The following is a 20,046-nucleotide window of genomic DNA, read 5'->3' as shown; positions in this document are numbered from 1 at the left end:
GCTCAGAGCCCCTTCCAGTGCCTAAAGGGGCTCAGGAGAGCTGGAGAGGGACTTGGGGACAAGGCGTGAAGAGACAAGACACAGGGAATGGCTTCCCACTGCAGAGGGCAGGGATGGATGGGAGATCGGGAAGGAATTGTTCCCTGTGAGGATGGGGAGGCCAGGCTGGGTGGGCCTTGGAGCAGCCTGGGCTAGAGGAAGGTGTCTCTGCCCATGGCAGGGAATAGAACTGCATCATCTCTAAGATCCCACCCAAACTATTCTGGGATTTGTTCTGTTTTGAGGCTTTCTAAACACTCCTCCCAAGGAGTTCCAGTGGAGGCTTTCCTTAGGACAGCAGTAATTCCAGCAGCAGGTCCGGGGCTCAGGACAAGCCCGTGGCAGGCAGCCGTTCAGATTGCTGCTGTTTCATTTACGGCAGAGGTTCCTCCAAGTATTTCCACCGTTCCAGTCCTGTGAGAAAACACAACTGCCAAGGGCTGGATCAAAGAGTGGGAGAAGCCACAACCCCCCTCCACACACACCACCCCCAAACCCTTGTGTACGGGCCGGGCTGAGGCAGGATGATTACACAAGTCACTGACGTCAATGCTGTCCTCCTGGAGCGCTGCCACCACGGGTGCCAGCCCTGGCCCCAGCTCAGCCCCGCACATGGGGCCCTGGGGAGCTGCTGCTCCACAAGGATCCCATTTCCTCCCCCCTCCAAACATTCTCTGGGACCAGGGCCATGGAGTGCGGGGCAGCCAGTTGAGGTTCTTTGTTCAGGGAAGTTGTCAGCTGAAGGGATTTTTTGCGTGAAGGATTTTAAAGCTTTTCCAAAGCCTTGGATGTGACGTATCCACTGAGCTCATTCAGACTTTCTCCTGGACCTCCCAGGAGCTGGAGAGCCACTGGAGCACTCTGACTTCCAGCTTTGTCCATCTCTCTCCACAGCAAAATCAGTCAGAGAGGGTTTAATTAAACTGATTTCCCTGTGTTTGATTTATAGGAGTCATGAGTTAGAATCACTTTAGTGCTAGTGCTGCGTGTGTGTGGCGGATTTATCCCATGGGATAGCATCCAAGTGCTGACATGGGAAAAGACTTTTCCCAGATTGGGGATATTTTAGGACTCTTGTGTCTAGGAGAGTTAAGGGCAGGACTAAAAATAAAATAAAAGATTATTTAATTATTAACAGGACCGCTAGCACTGCCTGTTATTTTTTTTTATTTGCGGTTTTCCCGTAAATAACACTCCTGAAGTATTTTATATATTTATATACTCATAAATCAGCTTTTCTTAATTCCATGTGATTTTCCAAACATTTAGATTTTGGCCCTAAGCGTTCCCTGTTAGGTGTCTGCAGCAGATGAAATTTTTGAGGGGACTGCAGCCAAAACAAGTCTTGCTGTTTCCAGGAAAGCAACTAAGGAAAAATGTGTTGTTTTACATGAAAATATTAAGAATAAGCATCCGAGCAGCTGTGGCTGCCCCTGGATCCCTGGAAGTGTCCCAGGCCAGGCTGGATGGGGCTTGGAGCAACCTGGGACAGTGGAAGGTGTCCCTGCTCATGGCACGGGTAGAATGGGATGAACTTTAAGATCCTTTCTAACCCAAACCATTCTGGGATTCTCACTGAGCTGATATTCCACCATCAGCCTGTGCTTCTGTTTCCCACCTTTTTTGCATGTTTAATGTTTGACAGGGAAGTGCCAGAGGAGGTTTAGGTTGGAAAAGATCAGAAAAAATTTCTGCATTGAAAGGGTGGTCAGGCACTGGCATAGGCTGCCCAGGCAGTCACCATCCCTGGAAGTGTTCAGACAACCTGTGGATGTGGCACTTGGGGACAGGGTTTGCAGTGGGTTTGGCAGTGCTGGGGGAAGAGTTGGACTCAATGGTCTGAGAGAGCTTTTCCAACTTTAAGGATTCTGTGATTTGTAATATCAGAAGAAGCTTTGCTCCAAGCCCCATCCAGCCATGCAGGTTGTTCCCTCTCCTCCAGGCACAAAAGCTCCACAGCCTCCTGGTCCTTCCAGCTGTAGGACAGGCTGCCTCAGACAATTGTTTTTCCCCTGCTGTCACATTGCTTCAGGGGCAAAAAAAAAACCAGATCAAGAGATTTCTGTAGGCTTTCGCTGCTGCAGAAGGCTCTGCCAGGTACTCTGGGGCCCAAGTTGGCCTCTTCCCATCCCCTTATCATCTCTTGTTTCTCCTTAGTCTATAAAAGTTAAAAATAAAAACCCAAAGGGAACGTGGGAAGAGCAACGTCGAGTCGAACGAGTTCAACCATTATCATCCTTTTTTTTTTTCCTGTTTTTTTACTCATTTTCATCAAAGCTGTGTCTCCAGCTGTCCAAGAGTTGTTCTGTTTCTTCCTTGAGTTTGTCCTTCACCTCCAGAGGGAGGAAAGGGAGCATTCTGCTGGCTTCTGCACATCCTGGCATGGTCAGGGCTGAGCTGACATCCTCCTTTGCTTCCTGGCTTCTCTCTTCCTCTGCCTTTCTGCCTGTCCCTCTGATGGGGACTGGGGTCCCATCCACCCAAACCATTCTGGGATTCCATGGTTTTTCTTGGTTTTTCTGCTGAAGACTCCTCACTGATCTCTTGATTTGTAAATAGATGTCTCTAACCTGTTGGTAGGACCTTCAAGGTCTTCGGTGTCCCAGGAATTTGCCACTGTGGAGAAAGGTGTCCTGGAGAAGATGGTGTGGAGTGATGGGCATGGCAATGCTCAGAGTTTGGATTTGATGGTCTTGGAGGTCTTTTCCATCCTTAATGATTCTGTGGTTCTGTTTATCACATGTACTGGACAAATCCAACACCAGCTGAAATGTCACTAGCGAAAAATGCAGCTTTTTTTCCCCTCATGAAATGTCCCACCGAAAAATTATGAACTCTTTGGTTTCTCCTGTATTTATGACCTGACTTTGCTATGACTTTTTTTTGCTGTGCTGTTTTTTGGATCTTTTTTTTTTTTCTTTTGTTTTGTTTTTTCCAGGTTTTGATGTGTTGTTGTTGTTGTTTTTTGTTGGGTTGTTTTTTTTTTTTTTTTGTTTGGTTTGGTTTGGTTTTGGAGGTGGGTTTTTTTTTTTTTTGGTTGTTTTAATTTAATTTCTATTCTTTGTGTTTCAAAGCTGTGGAGGAGAAATCTTGCCAGCTGCATGGAGCCTTTTAAAAATGAAAAATGCTTGTGACTAGAGAGCTGTAATTTATTCCGGAGTGAAGTTGCTGTCTGCCCGAGGCTGGAGAGGCAGTGCCTTTACCAGAGGTTTATGGTGGCAGCTTGTGACAGCCAGAGGCCACTGGATATGAAAACAGAGGAGTAACCTCGTGGCAGAGGAAGCCAGAGAGCTAATTAAGGGATGGAGAGGTTATTTATGGTGCTCTGTGCTTACTATTTCAGATATATTTACAAGCATTCTCAGTGCTGCCGTTACAGCCAGCTCCTCGCACTTTTATTCCCTCAGATTTTAAACTGCATGAGCACGTGCTCGTAAAACTGCACAAATGGAAGATTTTTAGGGAGTTTGGATGGGCCTGGCATGCAGATACTGAGTGTTTTATGTGGAATTTGTTGGTAAGAAAGTGTCTTCTCTGCAAAATCTTCCTTTAAGGGTGGGGTTGCAACAACTGGAACTAGTGGCAGACCAGGAGATTCCCTTTGCAGACAGAATGTCTGAAATGTCCTTGCCATCCACCACTTGGTCTTCTCAGCCTTCACCGTGGTTGTCATTTAATTCTTACATTTTTAAGGAGTAGGAATAATTTAAAACTTCCAGGGAATTACCCTGCCTCTCATTCCCATTAGCTATGACAATGGCACTCTTAAGTTATTTTTCCCAGCAATTACCTTGTGCAGTTCAGAAGTTCAAAAGGCATTAAGTTCAAAAGCTTGAGACCTTCGATCCAAGCAGGGGAAAAAAAACAAAACCAAGCAGCAGATGGTTTATGATAATTTAATTATCTTTAAAACAGATAATATTCATCAAGCCTAAGAGGGCTTAAAGAAAATTAGTGGAAGAACTTTCAGCTTAATGTGGTTTGGTTATTCAGTGTGTGTTATAAGGAATTAAACTTTGGGGGGGAGGGGGGCGGAACCTCACAAAAATCCTTGAGGGGTTTTGATCCCTGAATCTTTGCAGGGACCTCCTGAGGTCACTGAGGACAATGTCCCTCCTCTTACAGGTTGCCCAAGGATCTCCAAGGATGGAGACTCCAGAACCTCTCTGAAAAACCAGTTCAAGTGTTTGACCACCCTCACAGGAAGAAAAAAAAAGTTTTATTGCATTCAGAAGGAATTTAAATGGTTTTAGTTTGTTCCCATGGCCTCCTATCCCATCACCTGTGAGTGCAACCCATGAGAGTCCTGTAGACTTAGGGATATCCAGGTGTTTTAAGTGGTAGTTTCTTCACCAAGGGAAGTTTTCCTTATTTGAGACTTTTCCTCTGGTGTCAGAATCCTGGGATTCTTGAAGGATTGTCTTAAATAAGGCATTACTTCTATCTTGTGTGCCACCAGGTGCCTTCCCTCATTCAGTGGCATCAGGATCTCCTTAGCCTTCTTCTTGTCTTTCTTCATGTCCCTTGCCAGATTCAACTCCATTCCTGCCCCTCTGCCTTGCTTAGGTTATATGGCAGAGCCTTCCTTCCTGCTTTTGGGAGAAAAAAGGCTTAATTCCAGATTGGAGCCAGTGTTCTTCAAAGAGCAAGTTACTGACAAATAGTCCCTCCTCCTGCATGTGTTCAATAACCATGTTTTGATTTAGCTTTATTAGATTTAAAATCAATATTGCTTACCATACCAATGACCTAATCCTCGTTAAACCTTGCCCTGACAACTTTCAAAGTGCGGCAGTTTCTTTATAAGCCTGTGAAACAGGGGCAGCCTTAGGTCTTCGAAAGGGAGGAAATGGATTGGTTTTCCTACGCTGGAGTTAAAAACAGGTCACATTTGGGGGTTTTTTTATATCCCAAATAAGAATCATAAGCAGTCTGAGACAGAGAACTGTGAATTTTATCTTGCCAAAGAACTTAAAAAAAGCCTGTGTGAATTACAGTGAAAACTAAATTCTTCCTTTAGGTTTAGGAGCTCCTCTCCGAGACATTTACTGTGTCTGGTTAGGAAGGTCAGGTTAGAACAATGCCACTCTTGAGGTTTGCTCTCAGCTGCATGTCCTCAGTTTCCTCTTAACCAGCTCCATAAGAGTACAGATTTTCACGTAATCATTATTTCAGCCTCACAGAAAAAATTCAGGGAGTGAGTCAAGGTGATGTTGAGCAAACAGGCAGAAAAAACCCTGTTAGAGGGTTTGTGTCCTCCCTATTCTTTCAGAATTTAATTGCCAAACATCTCGATGGTTGCTCTGCGGGTTTGTGAATGGAGTAGCATCTGGAGGTGTGCAGGAACAAGAGGTTCTTATTCCTTCAGAGAGAGGATGAAGTGGAAAATAAGGGGGATGTCATTACTGGGGACACGGGATTTCAGAGCCCTCGACACCAAGGTTACCCTGACCTTTCCCTGCTTTGTTTTGGATTGTGAGACGGAATAACTCAGAACTGCTCCTTCCCGTGAGCCCGGAGAGCAGAGCTCTGAGCGTTCCCCGTGGTGGGAGGCAGCTCTCTGATGAGTTTGGGGCTCTTTCAGATCATCTCCAAGCCCGCTGAGCCGGCGCGGCAGCACGAGAGCCACCCCGAGGAGACGGAGGAGGAGCTGCGGGAGCACCAGGCGCTGCTGGAGGAGCCCTACGGCGAGCGGGCCGCGGGCCAGAAGGAGCCCGCGGGGCTGGCCAGCGTGGTGCAGGTCAAGCAGGAGCCCATCGAGAGCGACGAGGAGGAGGCAGAGGCGCAGCAGGAGCTGGAGCCCGGGCAGAGGCAGGCGGAGCAGGAGCTGCTCTTCCGCCAGGTCTGGCGCTTGGGTTGTTGTAAGACGTGGATTTGGGCTTGGAAGTCGCCTTGTGCTATTCTGAGGGGAAATAGCTCCCGAGGGTTGGCTGGTTACAGGAACCCAGTTTAAACTCAGGTGATTCCTTCCCTGGAGTCACCTGCCAGCTGGCAAACCCCGGGGAGGAGAGTCTGTGGATCACCTGCACAAAACACAGTCGCTGTGTTTATTGAGCCACTGAAACACTTCTATGGGTGTTTCTTTAGGAAGATAAAGTCTATCCTAACATTTCTGAGCACTAGCCACCAGTAGGAGACTGTATTTTGGTTTAATGATTTAAAACTGATTTCTCCAGAGAAAGACTGCACATAAGGGAGCAGGGGACAAGTGGAGGGTGTTCCTGCCTCGGTGAGCCTCCAGCCAGGGTCGCTTTTGAGGCAAAACACCTGAGGCTTGTGGATTGCAAGTGATAAATCCAGTAACAAGGAAGCACAGTGTAATAGAGCTGGTCCATGTCCTTCAGGAATGTCATTGAGATGTTGCTGAGGAGCTACATTTGCCCAGGAAAGCTGTGGCCACCTCATCCCTGGAAGTGTCCAAGGCCAGGTTGAATGGGGCTTGGAGCAACCTGGAATAAGGGGAAGGTGTCCCTGGCCATGGCAGAGATGAGCTTTAAGGCCCAAGCCATCCTGGGATTTTCTAATTCTGTGTTGCTGATGATGGACCATTGTCAGTGATACCATTCCTCTGAAGGTGGAACCTCTCCACCTTAATCCTGAATCCATGGTCACACCTCAGGTGTCTTTAAAATAGTATCTCCTTTGCAACTGTTTTGCCTCAGAGCAGGAGGGAATTTACAGAGGGAATGGGATGGAACAGCCATCCCTTCTGCCCAGGAGCCTGTCCAGCTCATGGTGTGGCTGCACAGAGAACCAGCTCAGCTAAGAGCTCCCTCTCCAGCCTGGGATCCAGTTGAGTGGGACTCGTTCCATGGCCTGGGCTGTTTCACTGTTTATTGTCCCAGAGCAGTGGGGTGGGAGCACAGGAGGAGGAAGATGAGGGAGCTGTGGGGGGAGATGGAGCTGCCCCTGGCAATGACTCTGTCAGTGTGCACCAGGCTCAGGCTGGGGCTCCATGTGTTGTGCCTGTCTGACTTGGCTCTAGAAATGTCACATCTTCCTTTGCTGCACGCAGGGGAAAGGAGTCCAAGCCTGAGAGCCTTCAAAAACTCTTTTGGGAAGGCCCTTTCAGCAACTGCCTGCTTCTCTTGCCCACAGCAAGCCCTGCTCCTGGAGCAGCAGCGGATTCACCAGCTGAGGAACTACCAGGCGTCGCTGGAGGCAGCTGGCATGCCCGTGTCCTTCGGGGGACACCGACCCCTGTCCCGGGCACAGTCCTCCCCTGCCTCAGCCACTTTCCCCATGTCCGTGCAGGAGCCACCCACTAAGCCAAGGTTCACAACAGGTGAGCTTTTTGGGGGCTCTGGGCTGTGGGGGGATCTGGTGACTGGTTTGTTTTACACAGAGCTGTTCTGTGAGGGCACAGAAAAGAGGGAATGGCTGTAGGCTGGGAGTAGTGTTAGATGGGATATTGGAAGGAAATCCTTCCTTGTGAGGGTGGTAAGGTTGCCCAGAACAGCTGTGCCAGCCCCATCCCTGGGAGTGTCCAAGGCCAGGTTGGACAGGACTTGGAGCAGCCTGGGATAGTGGAAGGTGTGCCTGCCCTACCCCTGAGGTGAGCTTCAAGGTCTCTTCCAACCCAAACCATTCCATGGTGATGATTCTCTGACTTTCTTCTCTGTCCCTGCAAATCTGTAAGCGTGAGCTCTGCGTCTCATCCCCATTTGGGTACTCCATTACATCCTGCCTTCCTCGGGGAGCACACTGAGTCATCCCTGTTGTCCTGCTCATCCCTTCTGCTGAGCAAAACCACCCTGCACACACACAGCAGCAGCAGCAGCAGCACAGCCCTGGGGCTCTGTGTCCAGGCACACAGAGCGAGTCCCAGGCTGTGACAGAGCTGATTTAGAGGCAAGGCAGGGAAAGCCAGTACTCCTGAAAGACAGAGTGCCTAATGCAATGCTGGCTCTGTTTCCTCCACCTTCTCCAGTCCTCCATAGCCTCATGCCATCAGTTATCCACTGGGCTCCCTGCCAGCCTCCCCTCCTCTTGTTGCACAGGAGGCTGTGCCTGCAGGTTGGGAAAAACGAAGTGAGTTGGTGATTTCAACTTGATTTCAACTTGTCTTGAGGAGACAAAGAGACCAAAGGGTGTTTGTGGAGGAAAATGATGAGTGCAATCCTGTGTGATGGAAAGCACAAGTGCAAAATAGGTGTTGATCCCCATCCCTTGGAAGTGTTCACAGCCAGGATGGAGCAGCCTGGGACAGTGAAAGATGTCCCTGCCCATGGTGGGGGTGGAACAAGATGGGCTTCAAGGTCCCTCCCAGCCCAAACCACTCTGGGATTCTGTGATCTCCCCACCAAGATTTAAAGCAAAAAAACTTAATTGTTCTTCCTGTATCCTGACAGCCAACTTTTCTACTCCAAAATCCTTTCTGCTTCTTCAGTGCCCTTAGCAACAGCTGAAAGCTGATTTTCCCTGCGACTCCTCAAGCCCTGTGTTGGGTGATAAGGGCTGATTTTAAAGTCTGCCTTCTTCCGCAAATGTCAGGCTTTTACTTTGTGAATGAGCAGTTTGCAACATGATGTGTTCCCTGGGAGAAGGAAAAGGGAGGTGGGGGAGGGGAATCCACGACGCCCAAATAAGAGCGACTCATGATGTTACTTCCCTTTCATTTCTGCTTTTATTCCATTTTTAACCTACACTTCTTGCATCACGCAGCTCAGTGCTGTGAATTGGGTTTATTTTCAGGCCCTGGTGCTGTAGTAATAGTGGCATGTTCAGTGTTCCTCAGCTCCTGGCTGCAGGCAGGGTGGGAAGTATGTGCTGTCAGTTCTGGAAAAACCCAGGGAATAGCTCAGGTTTTGTAAATCTGCCCTTTAAAGTCCCTGTTTGTTCTTAATGTTTAACCCAGAATTTCAGCACAACTGCATTTCAAATGCAGTTGGTTCTGGCCAGATTAAAAGATTTTGGCTTTTGCCAAGGGTGCGAGGAAAAGTCCCCTGGCTCAGGGTCAGAGCAGATGAAACTTGAGCTTCTAATACACTTAACCCCAACCTTGGGGCTTTAAAAACAAGGAAGCCTGGCCCTGCTTGAAGGGATTATTCATTCCTTCTCTTTCTTCCCTCCTCCTCCTCTGCTGGTATTGAAGCTGCCCAATCAATCACATGCAAGACTCTGAACATACAAATAAATAGCATTTCCTAGCAGAGGATCTATGTTTGACTCAGATCTGTGCCTCTGAATTTCATTCAAAATTGCAGGCAGCAGTAAGAATGCAGATTTGAGAGCTGTGCTGCTTGGAAAAGATGCTGTTCCAATATCAGGATTTATTTTCCTCAGAGGCAGGGTTTGGAAAACTAAAAAAGTGCACAGAGTGATGAGGTGCAGGTAGTTCACCTGTAAAATACCATTTTCACAACATTTTTCCACATTAAGATTCCAAAGGTTTGACTTTTCTTTTTCCTTCAATCTCTGCATTTATGCTGGGTGAATGGAGAAGGAAAAACACAATAAAATCAGGCTTTCGCTGGCACTAATTAAGGTGCAAAGCATAAAGGTAAGGCCTCTGTACTAGTCCTAAAACTAGTCCTAGGTCTGCTTTAATTAACCTGCACTGTCTGCATAGGAGAAGCAAGGGAAAAAAGCCCACTGCCATGGGCATGGAAGCAGGAGAAAGGGGAGGAAAGGCATTTCAGCTGCTGAGCATGTGTGAGTTAAATTGCCTCATGTTTTGTTGGAGTTGTCCACGGTGGCGTGTCAGAGATTGTGTTTCTGGAGGTGGATACTAAAGCTTAATCACCAGGATTGAGCTGTTCTGTGGAAGGCAGGAAATTAAAGTCTTGGGTGTTTTTCAAAAGCAAGTAGTGCTGAAGTGCATCAGGCTTCTTTTTCCTGAGGAAAATCCATCTGGCTGATAAGTGCTTTGCATACTGATCCTAAGGCAGAGGAATGAGGATTGGAATTGGTGTGATGGTTTGGTGAGAGGGCTGCAAGAAGCAAACTTCATTGAATGGCCCTAATTAAGCCAACTGTGATCACTCTGGATGTGGACGTGGCCCTTAAGAGAGCAGTCATTGTCCAACAGAGAGAGGAATTGTTCCTCCTTTTCATGTTTGGTATATTATACAGAAATAATACAGAGAGCTGATGCTCTCCCTGGACTTAACCCCAAGGAGTTAGCTCCAGACAGCTGGAAGTTCTAGGGTTGATGTATATTTTATTTTCCTGTCTCTCTCAGTGACCAACACCTGAGACTTCAAAGGTCCGGGGCAAAGAGCCACATCCTGCAGTTCTCCAACATGATGCCCATTACTCCACATCAAAGGGAGAGCTGTGCCCTTCCTGGATCCTTCCAGCAATCAGTTTGATGTCCCAAAGCATGACACTTAATTTTCCTTCCTCCCAGAAAGCAGGTCCTTGAACTTGCCCTCTCTAGCTCCAGCAGCCCCTGCCACTTTAATGAATACTCGTGCCTGCCCTGTTCTATGCACTTGAATAAGGATCCTCGGGTTAGGCCATTAATTTGCATAGCTCCAATTATCCAGTCTCTGATCTCCTGTAAAAATGGGTCCACACATTATTCTGATGTTCTGCATTAAAGGGTTTTTCCTTTCTGATGAAGGCATTTATTCTCTCCTGTGCAGAGCAATATAATTATCTGAACCTCAGATCATATGTTTGTTCTGCCAAGAAAAGCCAGTTGGTTTTGCTTTAGTGCTGACCTTTAAAAATTATTGTTCTTATGTCTGAAAAGAGTCTTGCTTCCAGCACCACTTCAATTAACTTGTAAGAGCCAGTGTAGTTTTGTATTTTGAGCTTAAATTGACGAGCTTCCCTTTGTGTGAGTGTGTGTGTGTGTGTGTGTGTGTGTGTGTGTGTGTGTGTGTGTGTGTGTCTCTGCAGCTGAGTGTCCCCAGCCACAGGAAGGAATTGGGAACAGCTCCCTTTTCAACTGGGCTGGTTTCTAGGAAAGAGAAATGATGAGTGATTGACACTGCTGTTATCAGTGAACCCCTGGGAAAGGAGAAACCATTGATGAAGCAAGGTCTGTGAACACCAGGTGGGATAGGTTCCTTGAGCAGTTTGGGTTGGAAGGGACCTTGAAGATGATCCATTTCCATGGGCAGGGACACCTCACAGTATCCCTGGCTGCTCCAAGCCCTGTCCATCCTGACCTTGGACACTTCCAGGGATGGGACAGCCAGGGCCTCACCACCCTTACAGAGAAGAATTTCTTCCATGAATGCAGTCTAAATTTCTTTTAGTTTAAGACCTTGCACTAGTTCAGTTAAACTCAGACTGGGGTGAAAGCTTCTCCTCAGGTGAATTCTGAGCTTGCCTTGCCCCAGCAGCTCCTGGTGGTGTTTGATGCTGTGACTCAAACACGGGAGACCTTGAGAGAGCTTTGCAGCACAACCTCCAGGTGAACTCAGGCTGACCCAAGGGCAGCCAATTACCAGGGCTCTGTTCTCTCCCTGGAACCCATGGTGGTTTGGCTTTTGGGGGGGTGTTTTTTCCCTCTGCTCTCACCTACAGCAGAGCAAGGAGCTGCCAGACACCTCCCCTGAGGCTGCAGCCCTGCAAGAGCCGGGGCCAGAGCAGGGAGCCAAGATTCCCGGTGGCACAGCGTGCCCACACCCAGCCAGGAGGTGGGACTGCAGCTGCAGCCAGGCCTGGCAGTGTGCAGGAGCTCAGCCCCAGCTCCAGCTGCTCTCAGGGTTCCCTGTGAGCCCCTTGGAGCTCCCAGGTTGTGCTGTGTGTCCGTGCTGGAGCTGGGAGCACGGATCCAGCTGTGGGTGTGATCGCCTGGGATTTCCCCGCAGTGCTCTCAGCTGGGATGCACATCCTTGGACATTGGGGGCTGGGACTGGCTTCTGCCACTGCTGCCTTCAGAGGCTTTGGATTCTGATCTAGACCTTTGCATTCCATAGAAATCATGGAAAACCTTGGGGTGAAAAGGACCTGAAAGGTTATCTGGTTTTAAGTCTCTGCCATGGGCAGGGACACCTTACACTAGCCCAGGCTGCTCCAACCTGGCCTTAGACACTTCCAGGGATCCAGGAGCAGCCACAGCTTCTCTGGGCAACCTGTGGCAGGGTCTGCCCACCCTCCCAGGGAACAATTCCTAATTCCCAATATCCCATCCATCCCTGCCCTCTGGCAGTGGGAAGCCATTCCCTGTGTCCTGTCCTCATTTCTCCTCTCCAGGTGAGCACCCCCAGTCCTCCCAGCAGAGGGGCTTCAGCCCTTGGACCAACTTTCATACAGATACTTCCTGCAAGAAACCCTTTTCTTGGGGAAAAAACCCCAAACCAACCACTTGTATTCTGTTTTCTGGAGCTTCTGGCTGAAGGAAAGATGGATTTCAACATTTGACTTCATGTCTTTTGCTCGAGAGAAATAACTAAATGTCTTCTGTCACTGGGGAGGAACTGCTGTTTTCCTCCGGTTGGAATATTGGCTATGGAATCCCAACTTCCCCTCCAAAATTGTACCCAGGCAACTCTGGAGTGTGGATCAAAGCCTCCTGCGCTGCTGTCACGCTGTAAATCCCTGGAATGCGGGGGGATTTAGCTGCCCGAGCCCCTCGTTGGGCTGAGCACCTCAGTGCTGCCCAGTACGCTGCCCCGGTGGGCGCTAAGGGCTGCAATTAGCAAACAAGGCACGAGCTGCTTGTGAAAGCAGCCAGGAACGCTCCGTCCTTCTGGGTTTGCTCCCAAGCCCTGGAGGCGTTTTGGCAGCCAGGGGAAAAGCCCCGGATCCCATTCCTGTACGCTCACATGGGTGTCACCTCCCCCTGGCATTTCATTTCACATCTTGGTGCTGATTTGCTTCTGATATCCCTTGAGGATTTCCCTTGAGGGAAGGGGTGGATGCAGCTTTGGGCTTTCAGTTCCTTGTGGCTCCCACACAGTTTTGGCCTAGAACTGTTGATTCCATAGTGCAAAATATCCTTTTTTTCTCCCTCAAACTGGCAATCTGTGGTGTTTTTTTTAACCTGAGAGCAATTCTGTGCCCTGTGCTGCAGGCCTTGTGTACGACACCTTGATGCTGAAGCACCAGTGCACCTGTGGAAACACCAACAGCCACCCTGAGCACGCAGGCAGGATCCAGAGCATCTGGTCCAGGCTCCAGGAGACGGGGCTGCGGGGCAAGTGTGAGGTAAGGGAAACACCACAGCAGGCCACATGCCTGGTTTTATTAGTAGTATTAATATTATTACTACATTACTATTATTATTACTATTATATTGCTACTATGCCAAAGAAAAGAGCAAGATATGATGTAACCCTCTCATTTGTTATCCCTCCCAATTATTCCAGCAAAAGCAACAGCTTTTCTTGTGCTTTAATAACTTCTTTTTGTACTCTTTCATAAGTAATGGTCAAGCTATGCTTGGGGGTAGGAGGAAGGCACTGAGCACCATTCCATCACAAGAGGTTAAATTAGATTTATTTGATATATTTTAAGAGCAAGCAAATGGAGAGAAAAAGCTTACTTATTAAACAGAAAGAATGAAGGCTAATAATAAAAATTAAGAGTGGTTATTAGTTACAGCTAACAGCAGTGTTGATAAATGGGGGTATAAGTGTGTGTTCATCAATTCTTTGAGCACCTGAGAGGGCTGAATCCCAGAGCATAAATTTTCCAGCAATGTCAGGATGGGGCCGGGAATGTTCCCGGACCATCAGATAAGACATCCACGTGGTGGCAGCATTGCCATTGCCTGCATTTGCCTGTCCTGCCCTGGTTTATCCCTTTCAAACCTGTCTCTGTCTGTGGATACCCATTTAGTCGAATTTTGGGATTATTTGGGACCACATGAACCTCATTGCTAATTGCCTGGCCTCCTCAATGGGTGTTAAGAGATGTTCTCCAATGTATAAGTTTGTGACTGTAAGATCCCCGGCAATATTATTGTCCTTAATTTCCTGTTGATTTCCTTAAAGAAGATTTATTTTCCTTAATTTCCATGCTTACCTTGGTACTTTTGGTTGCTCTCACGATGGGAGCTGTTGTTGATCTTTCCCTGCTTTCCAGCTGTATTTTTCTCCTGACCACTGGTGACTTTCAGTCTCACCGGACTCTTCTTTTTTTCCTGAAAATAGTAAATTTCTGCCTTAATTCCCTGCTGGCTTTCTTCAAGCTCTGCCCTGCCGTTTCAAGGGTGCACTCCCTTGTCTCTCTGGTCACCTTTCCTTCATCCCCACCACCTCCTGCCAGCACCTGTCTGAAAATTTCCTTCTTTATCTTGAATGGATCTGAAGATGACTTTCCATGTTGAGCAAATAAATGTTGCGAGTAAGGCATTAACCCAAAACCTGAATTTCTCCACCTCAGGACCCATTTTAGTGTTTTGCTGTCTGTCTTGATGGCTTGCTAAGGAAACAGAAAAGAGAGTCAAGCACTCAGCAGTGATTTCACCACCCTTTTCCTTCCCCTTGTAGTGCATCCGTGGCAGAAAGGCGACGCTGGAGGAGCTGCAGACGGTTCACTCGGAAGCCCACACGCTGCTCTATGGCACAAACCCTCTGAACAGGCAGAAACTGGACAGCAAGAAGCTTCTAGGTACCATTCCCTGGGGGCACATCCCCCTTCCTGACCCCTGGGTGAGGTGCTGGGGCTCCCTTCATCCTTAGCACTGTGCATCTCCAAGAGGATTGTTCCCAGCTCCGTGAACAGGATCCATTTCCCTCTCTTCAGGCAGATTCCTAAACCCTAGAGAGCTTAAACCTCCTTTCTTTGATGTCTTCAGAACCTCAATGGATGTTTTCCTGGAGGAAAGATAGTTCAGGCAGTTTGTTTCATCCTTGGGCACTCTGGGTGTTAGGTAGTTATCCATGGCTAGGGAAGGTACTGGAGCACGCTCCCAAGGATTTGGATCTGCAGCCCCCAACCAGCTGCACAGGCATCAACAAATGCCTGCCAGCTTTGGACAATCAGCAAGAGAGATGCAGGGGCCTCTACATTTGTTTAATGTGGAGTGGGATTGTTTATCCCTTTCACTGGAGACCAAATTGTCCTGAAACAGGACCCTGTCTGTTGTAAAATACAGACCAAAAAAAAAAAAAAAAAGATATTTTCCCAGCAGAAATTCTAAGGGATGGATGTTCAGATAACTAACTCCCCAAAGCAACCAAACAACATGGATTTTAGTATCTCCGTGGAGTCATCATCACCTCCCTTTTACTTCCTGCCTTTTTGCAGCAGCAGGCTGGAGGGACAATTTGGGGATCTGAAAAAAAAAAAAAAAAGAAGACATTTCTGGAACGTTGAGACGTTGAGAAAGTTTATTTTGGGATTAGCCTGACTTTGGATGATGTAAAAAGAGGTTTAACTCTGTGGCCTTTGTGATGCAGTGGTCACAGCAAAGGAGCTGGAAAGATTTTGCTCAGTGTGTCCATGAGCTCCCAGAGAGGGAAGCATTAGCCAGTAGTTAAACACGCAATGAGCACGGTATTTATAGCTCACTTCCCACCTCTTTAAGGCCAGAGAACCCAAAAGTAGACACCTCCGGCTGAATGACAGCTCCATTAGGATGTAAACTTTCAGGAATTTATGATGTCATATGCTCGGGAGTGGAAAACCCACAGCCCGAAAGAACTTTGGTAAATCTTCTCTGGGATATCTGAGAAGATTCTCTTGGGATACTTTTCCACTCCCTCCTTGGCACGGTCTGTCTGTCTCAACAGTGCCACAGATGCCTTTGGAGATACAGTTTATTTGGATAGCATTTTTGGGGAGACACCCAAATTGCTGAGCCATTCCTGATGGTTTCTGTAGAGAACCTGTGGGGGAAGCAACTCTTGCTCTGCCTCTGCTCCAGTAGTTCTGTGCCCACCGTGGTTTTCATTACTCATTTTAAAGTGTTTGCAGAGATCAAGTTTAATCCAAAGAGAAGAGAAATTTCAAGGGCTTTCCAGTACAGAACATTCCCTGTTTGGATAGAACTTGCAGAAAAGCCCCAGAGCTGCAGGAGGTCGGGTCCTCAAGGGCCTCCAGTAGGAGGGGATGCCCAGTAGCTCTTAACTGGGCTTAGACCTGGTTTCCTAAGCCCACCTGGCACCATTTTAGCCTGCAGATGCTGACAGTGGCACTGGCTGCCAGCCCACATGACCCCCTTCTCTCCTGATGGCTTCCACAAGGCAGGACCTGAGCAAGGATATCAGGGAAAAGCTCAGTGTGGAAAGGGGAACTAGCCTGTTAAAAACCCTTCCTTCAGCTGTTTTCTCCTGTTGGGGGTTTAAAAGGCTTTTACAAACCAGCTTGGTGGGGTTCTTTGAAACACATTAGAGGGTGGGTTTAGGGCGAGTTTGAATGCTGAGGGCAAAGCTTTGTGTGAGGTTCAGGGATGCAAATGGGAGTTTGTTGGGGCTGAGTGTCTTGGCAGGTGTTTGATGACTCCGTGTAAACTCTTGGCCTTTGGTACCTCTGTGAGGAAGAAAAAAGCCTGAGAAACCTCAGCCTGAAAGGGAAAAGGCTTTTCAGGACACAGGATATTTCTTGTTAAGCTTCTGCAAATGAAAAGGGGGATGTGCCTTCATCGAATCACAGAATCCCAGAACGGTTTGGGTGGGAAGGGAGCTTAAAGCTCATCTCATCCCACCTCTGCCATGGGCAGGGACACCTTCACTATCCCAGGCTGCTCCAAGCCCCAATGTCCCACCTGGCCTTGGGCACTGCCAGGGATCCAGGGGCAGCCACAGCTGCTCTGGGCACCCTGTGCCAGGGCCTGCCCACCCTGCCAGGGAACAATTCCTTCCCAGTATCCCATCCATCCCTGCCCTCTTTTCGTTTAAAGCCATTCCCTGTGTCTTGTCAAGGATACAAAGTACAAACCCATCTCTCCTTGGACAGTGGAAATACTTGGAACCTGTTGGACAAGTTGAAACTTGGGCAAATAAGGCTGCTTTTAATTTGTGGGGAGCAATCATAAATTGTTGTCAAGAAGATAAATACGGAAATAATGGGTGGATTAGCAGTGAGAGATGGGACAGGGGGTCTGAGGCAGGATGATCTAAGAACTTTCATGTGGATCTAATCAAGGAGGGCATCTCACTTTGAGCTCAGATGAGTCCAGATGCATGAACTCCTCTTTCAGGAACAGAATTCTAAATGGTTTGAGTGGGAATGGACCTTAAAGCCTATCCCATTCCACCCCTGCCATGGACAGGGACACCTTCCACCAGACCAGGTTGCTCAGGACCCCACAGAATTTTGAATGGAGGATAATTTGCTCACACACGAGCCCAGAAAGCGATGTTACATTTCCTACAGATTCAAAATTAGCCCTGCAGATGGCTTTCTCAATTTTTCTCACATTTTCCTTGTTGGTTTTGCTATTTCAGTCAAAACACATGTTTTTCCTTTGCTTGTCACTGGTTTATTTTTCTGTCTTCCTCTTTTATGAAGCCCATGCTTTCCAAAGTCATCTAGTAACTGCAGATGAGTGACAATTGGGGTGTTTTTATGATTTCCTCTCCTCCCTCAGTGGGAAGGGGTTAAAATGCACATCTGAGAAGACACACTGAGTGATTGTTGGTGGCATCTTCCTCGTGCATAGTCTCAAAACATCAGACAGCACCCACACCTTGCTGAAAAATGAGTGATTTATAGACAGCTTTTGCAGGAGCCTAAGTGTGTACATTATGTGTGTGTGTGTGTGTGTTGTAACAGGGCTGGGTGAAAATGGGAAGAAAACCCCCAGGAAGAAACATGTGTGTTTCTGTTCTTGGAAAGATTGCAGAGTTGCCACAAAGTTGGCCCCAGAATCTGGTGACCTCTGACTTTCTGACGTTTCTTGTCCCCCACAGGTTCCCTAACGTCGATGTTTGTCAGGCTGCCTTGCGGTGGTGTCGGGGTGAGTACCTCCCTTTAATGTGTAAATAATGTCCTGTTTGTTCTCTCCCCTGGTCCCCTCAGCACCAAAAATTGCTGCTTTGCATTCCATGGTGGGTAATTGCAGCCAGATGCTGCCCGTGAGCAGGGGCTGCCTGGGGCGCGGGGTGCCTCACGTGCCTTTCTTCAAAAGCAGCCGCAGCATTTCGGAGCTGCTCCGGGGAGCCCGAGCCTCAGGGACACTGGGAGGCATGTTCAGGAGGAAAAACCTCATTTCCCAGGCTGGCATGTTCAGTGGTGAAGGGGTTGCTGTGTTTGGAAGCAGCTCTTGCATCACAAAGTGCTTTTTTTTCTGTGGAAAGCAGGATGTGCTGGTGCTGTGGAGCTGTTCCATCCTCAGTCTCAAGGCTCTGGAGCCTCCTGCCTCCCACAGCAGGTGGGAAACATGGCCATGAAATAGGACAATATTTGGGAATGTACATTTTCCTGTGAATAGCAAGTTTCTCTGCCCTGGAATGAAAGAGCATTTGGCATCTTTTATTCTCCAGCTCCAGGATAATCCACGTGGATTCTCCAGGAGGTGACTAAAATACCCCTCCATCCCTCATGGAAAAGCTGAGTGTTACTTTTCAGCTGTCAAATTTCCACATAATCAGGCTTTTTACTGTTGTTTGTTCCCATAAAGCCGAAAAAAACCCAAACTCCAAATACCTTGTTTTGAAGGTTTTCTTTTTTTTCCTTTGAAGCCTGAAAGCTTAAAAGTTTCCCTTTCAAGTCAGACTTTGTGCTCCAGACTTACTGTGGAGGGTGACAGGACAGAAAATCGTGGAGAACAGGAAGGGGAAAAGAATGAGAAGAGACAATAAAAGGCATTGTGTTTGAAAATTCACAGTGGTAGTTCTGCTGCATAATTGTAGCTCATGAGGTTGAATTTTCAAGGTCTGGATTCTGTTATGGAAATGAAACAAAATTGTTTTCTTCCTGAGTCTTTGCAAAATCGCTGCTTTGAAAATTATCCCGTCAGAAGAAAAAAAAAAAAAAGAGAATAATCGTCGTTTATTCGTACCGCCACTCGTGGAGATATTTTATTTTGTATTGTAAATATGCTGCAGTCGCCTAATTCATGGCAAATTTTTGGCCAGAGCTTAAAAGGTTTGAATTTACTCTGCCCTGCAGTCAGGCATGCCATTCAAAGCAAAAAAAAATTATCATTTGCAAATGAAGACTGAATGGTAACAAGTAGAGACAGTGTCTGAGCCCAGCACGGGCCCAGAAGTCTTGCATTAAATCCCAAATCAGGGCAGGAAACGCCTCGGTGCTGGTATTCCTGATATGCTCCCAATAAAGATGGTGCTTGCTGCTTGGTTGTCTCCACAGACCCTTAATATTGAATATTTGCTGACTGGTGCGGTGTTTTAGCAGTCCTATCAGCAAAACCTGTGCCAGGGCCTCCCCACCCTCACAGGGAACAATTCCTTTCCAATATCCCACCTCACCCTGCCCTCTCTCAGTGGGAAGCCATTCCCCATTGTTTGCCAGATATTTTTCAGAGGGCAAACATGATGTCATCAAGTCAAAAGGAAAGGAAAAAAAAATTAAAAATCAGTAGAATAATGTGGGACAGGTCCTCCTTTGGATTTATACTGGAGCAGGATAAAGCAGAATGATGGCTGGTGATTGGAATTCAGGAGCTGAGGATGTTGTGTGAAATTATGGGCTGGAAAGCTTTGAAACCAGGCTCTTTTCCTGCAAGCAATCAAGTGTGGCTCTCTTCCTTTGGGGATGTTGTGTAGATGAAAAGGAAGGATGGGTCTGGAGGGGGGTGCAGGGCAGTTTTGGGGGGGAGGAGCCCCTGGAGAGCTGTTTTGCATCGGGATAGAGGATGGAACTTGGGCAGCCATGAATTCTCCTCAAGAATGAGTGAAATGAAGGACAGGCAAGAGAGTGAATCACAGAATATCCAGAGTTGAAAGCACCCACAGGGATCAGTGATCCAACCCCTGGCCCTGCACAGACACCCCAACAGTCCCACCCTGTGCATCCCTGAGATCATTGTCCAAACACTGCTGGAGCTCTGGGGGTGAAGCAGCAATAAAATAGTTCAGAGCAACTCCCTTCATCTCATAACACCTTTCAGACTATCTCTTTTAATTAAAAACTCAGTCTTGATGAATTGAAGTCAAGGAGAGAAAGGGTAAATTTGTTCCCAGGTGCTCGGAAGCT

At 47.7% G+C, this 20,046-nt stretch overlaps 1 protein-coding gene across 12 annotated transcripts in view; it reads left to right on the top strand.

Moving 5' to 3' along the window:
- Positions 1-20,046, top strand: part of HDAC4 (histone deacetylase 4) — a 170,913-nt gene that overhangs the window by 130,266 nt on the left and 20,601 nt on the right. For all 12 annotated transcript variants that reach the window (XM_041400239.1, XM_041400235.1, XM_041400236.1 and 9 more), the window contains 5 exons: positions 5,624-5,881; positions 7,138-7,324; positions 13,013-13,146; positions 14,433-14,553; positions 17,799-17,845. In XM_041400239.1, coding sequence (XP_041256173.1) covers positions 5,624-5,881; positions 7,138-7,324; positions 13,013-13,146; positions 14,433-14,553; positions 17,799-17,845 — 747 coding nt within the window. The remainder of the gene's footprint in view (positions 1-5,623; positions 5,882-7,137; positions 7,325-13,012; positions 13,147-14,432; positions 14,554-17,798; positions 17,846-20,046) is intronic.

This window comes from Onychostruthus taczanowskii, unplaced genomic scaffold (assembly GCF_017590055.1).
Source record: "Onychostruthus taczanowskii isolate IOZ18803 unplaced genomic scaffold, ASM1759005v1 scaffold176, whole genome shotgun sequence".
Classification (NCBI taxonomy): Eukaryota; Metazoa; Chordata; class Aves; order Passeriformes; family Passeridae; genus Onychostruthus; species Onychostruthus taczanowskii.
The sequence above is the reverse complement of the archived record's forward strand: the minus strand, read 5'-3'. Positions and strand labels throughout refer to the sequence as shown.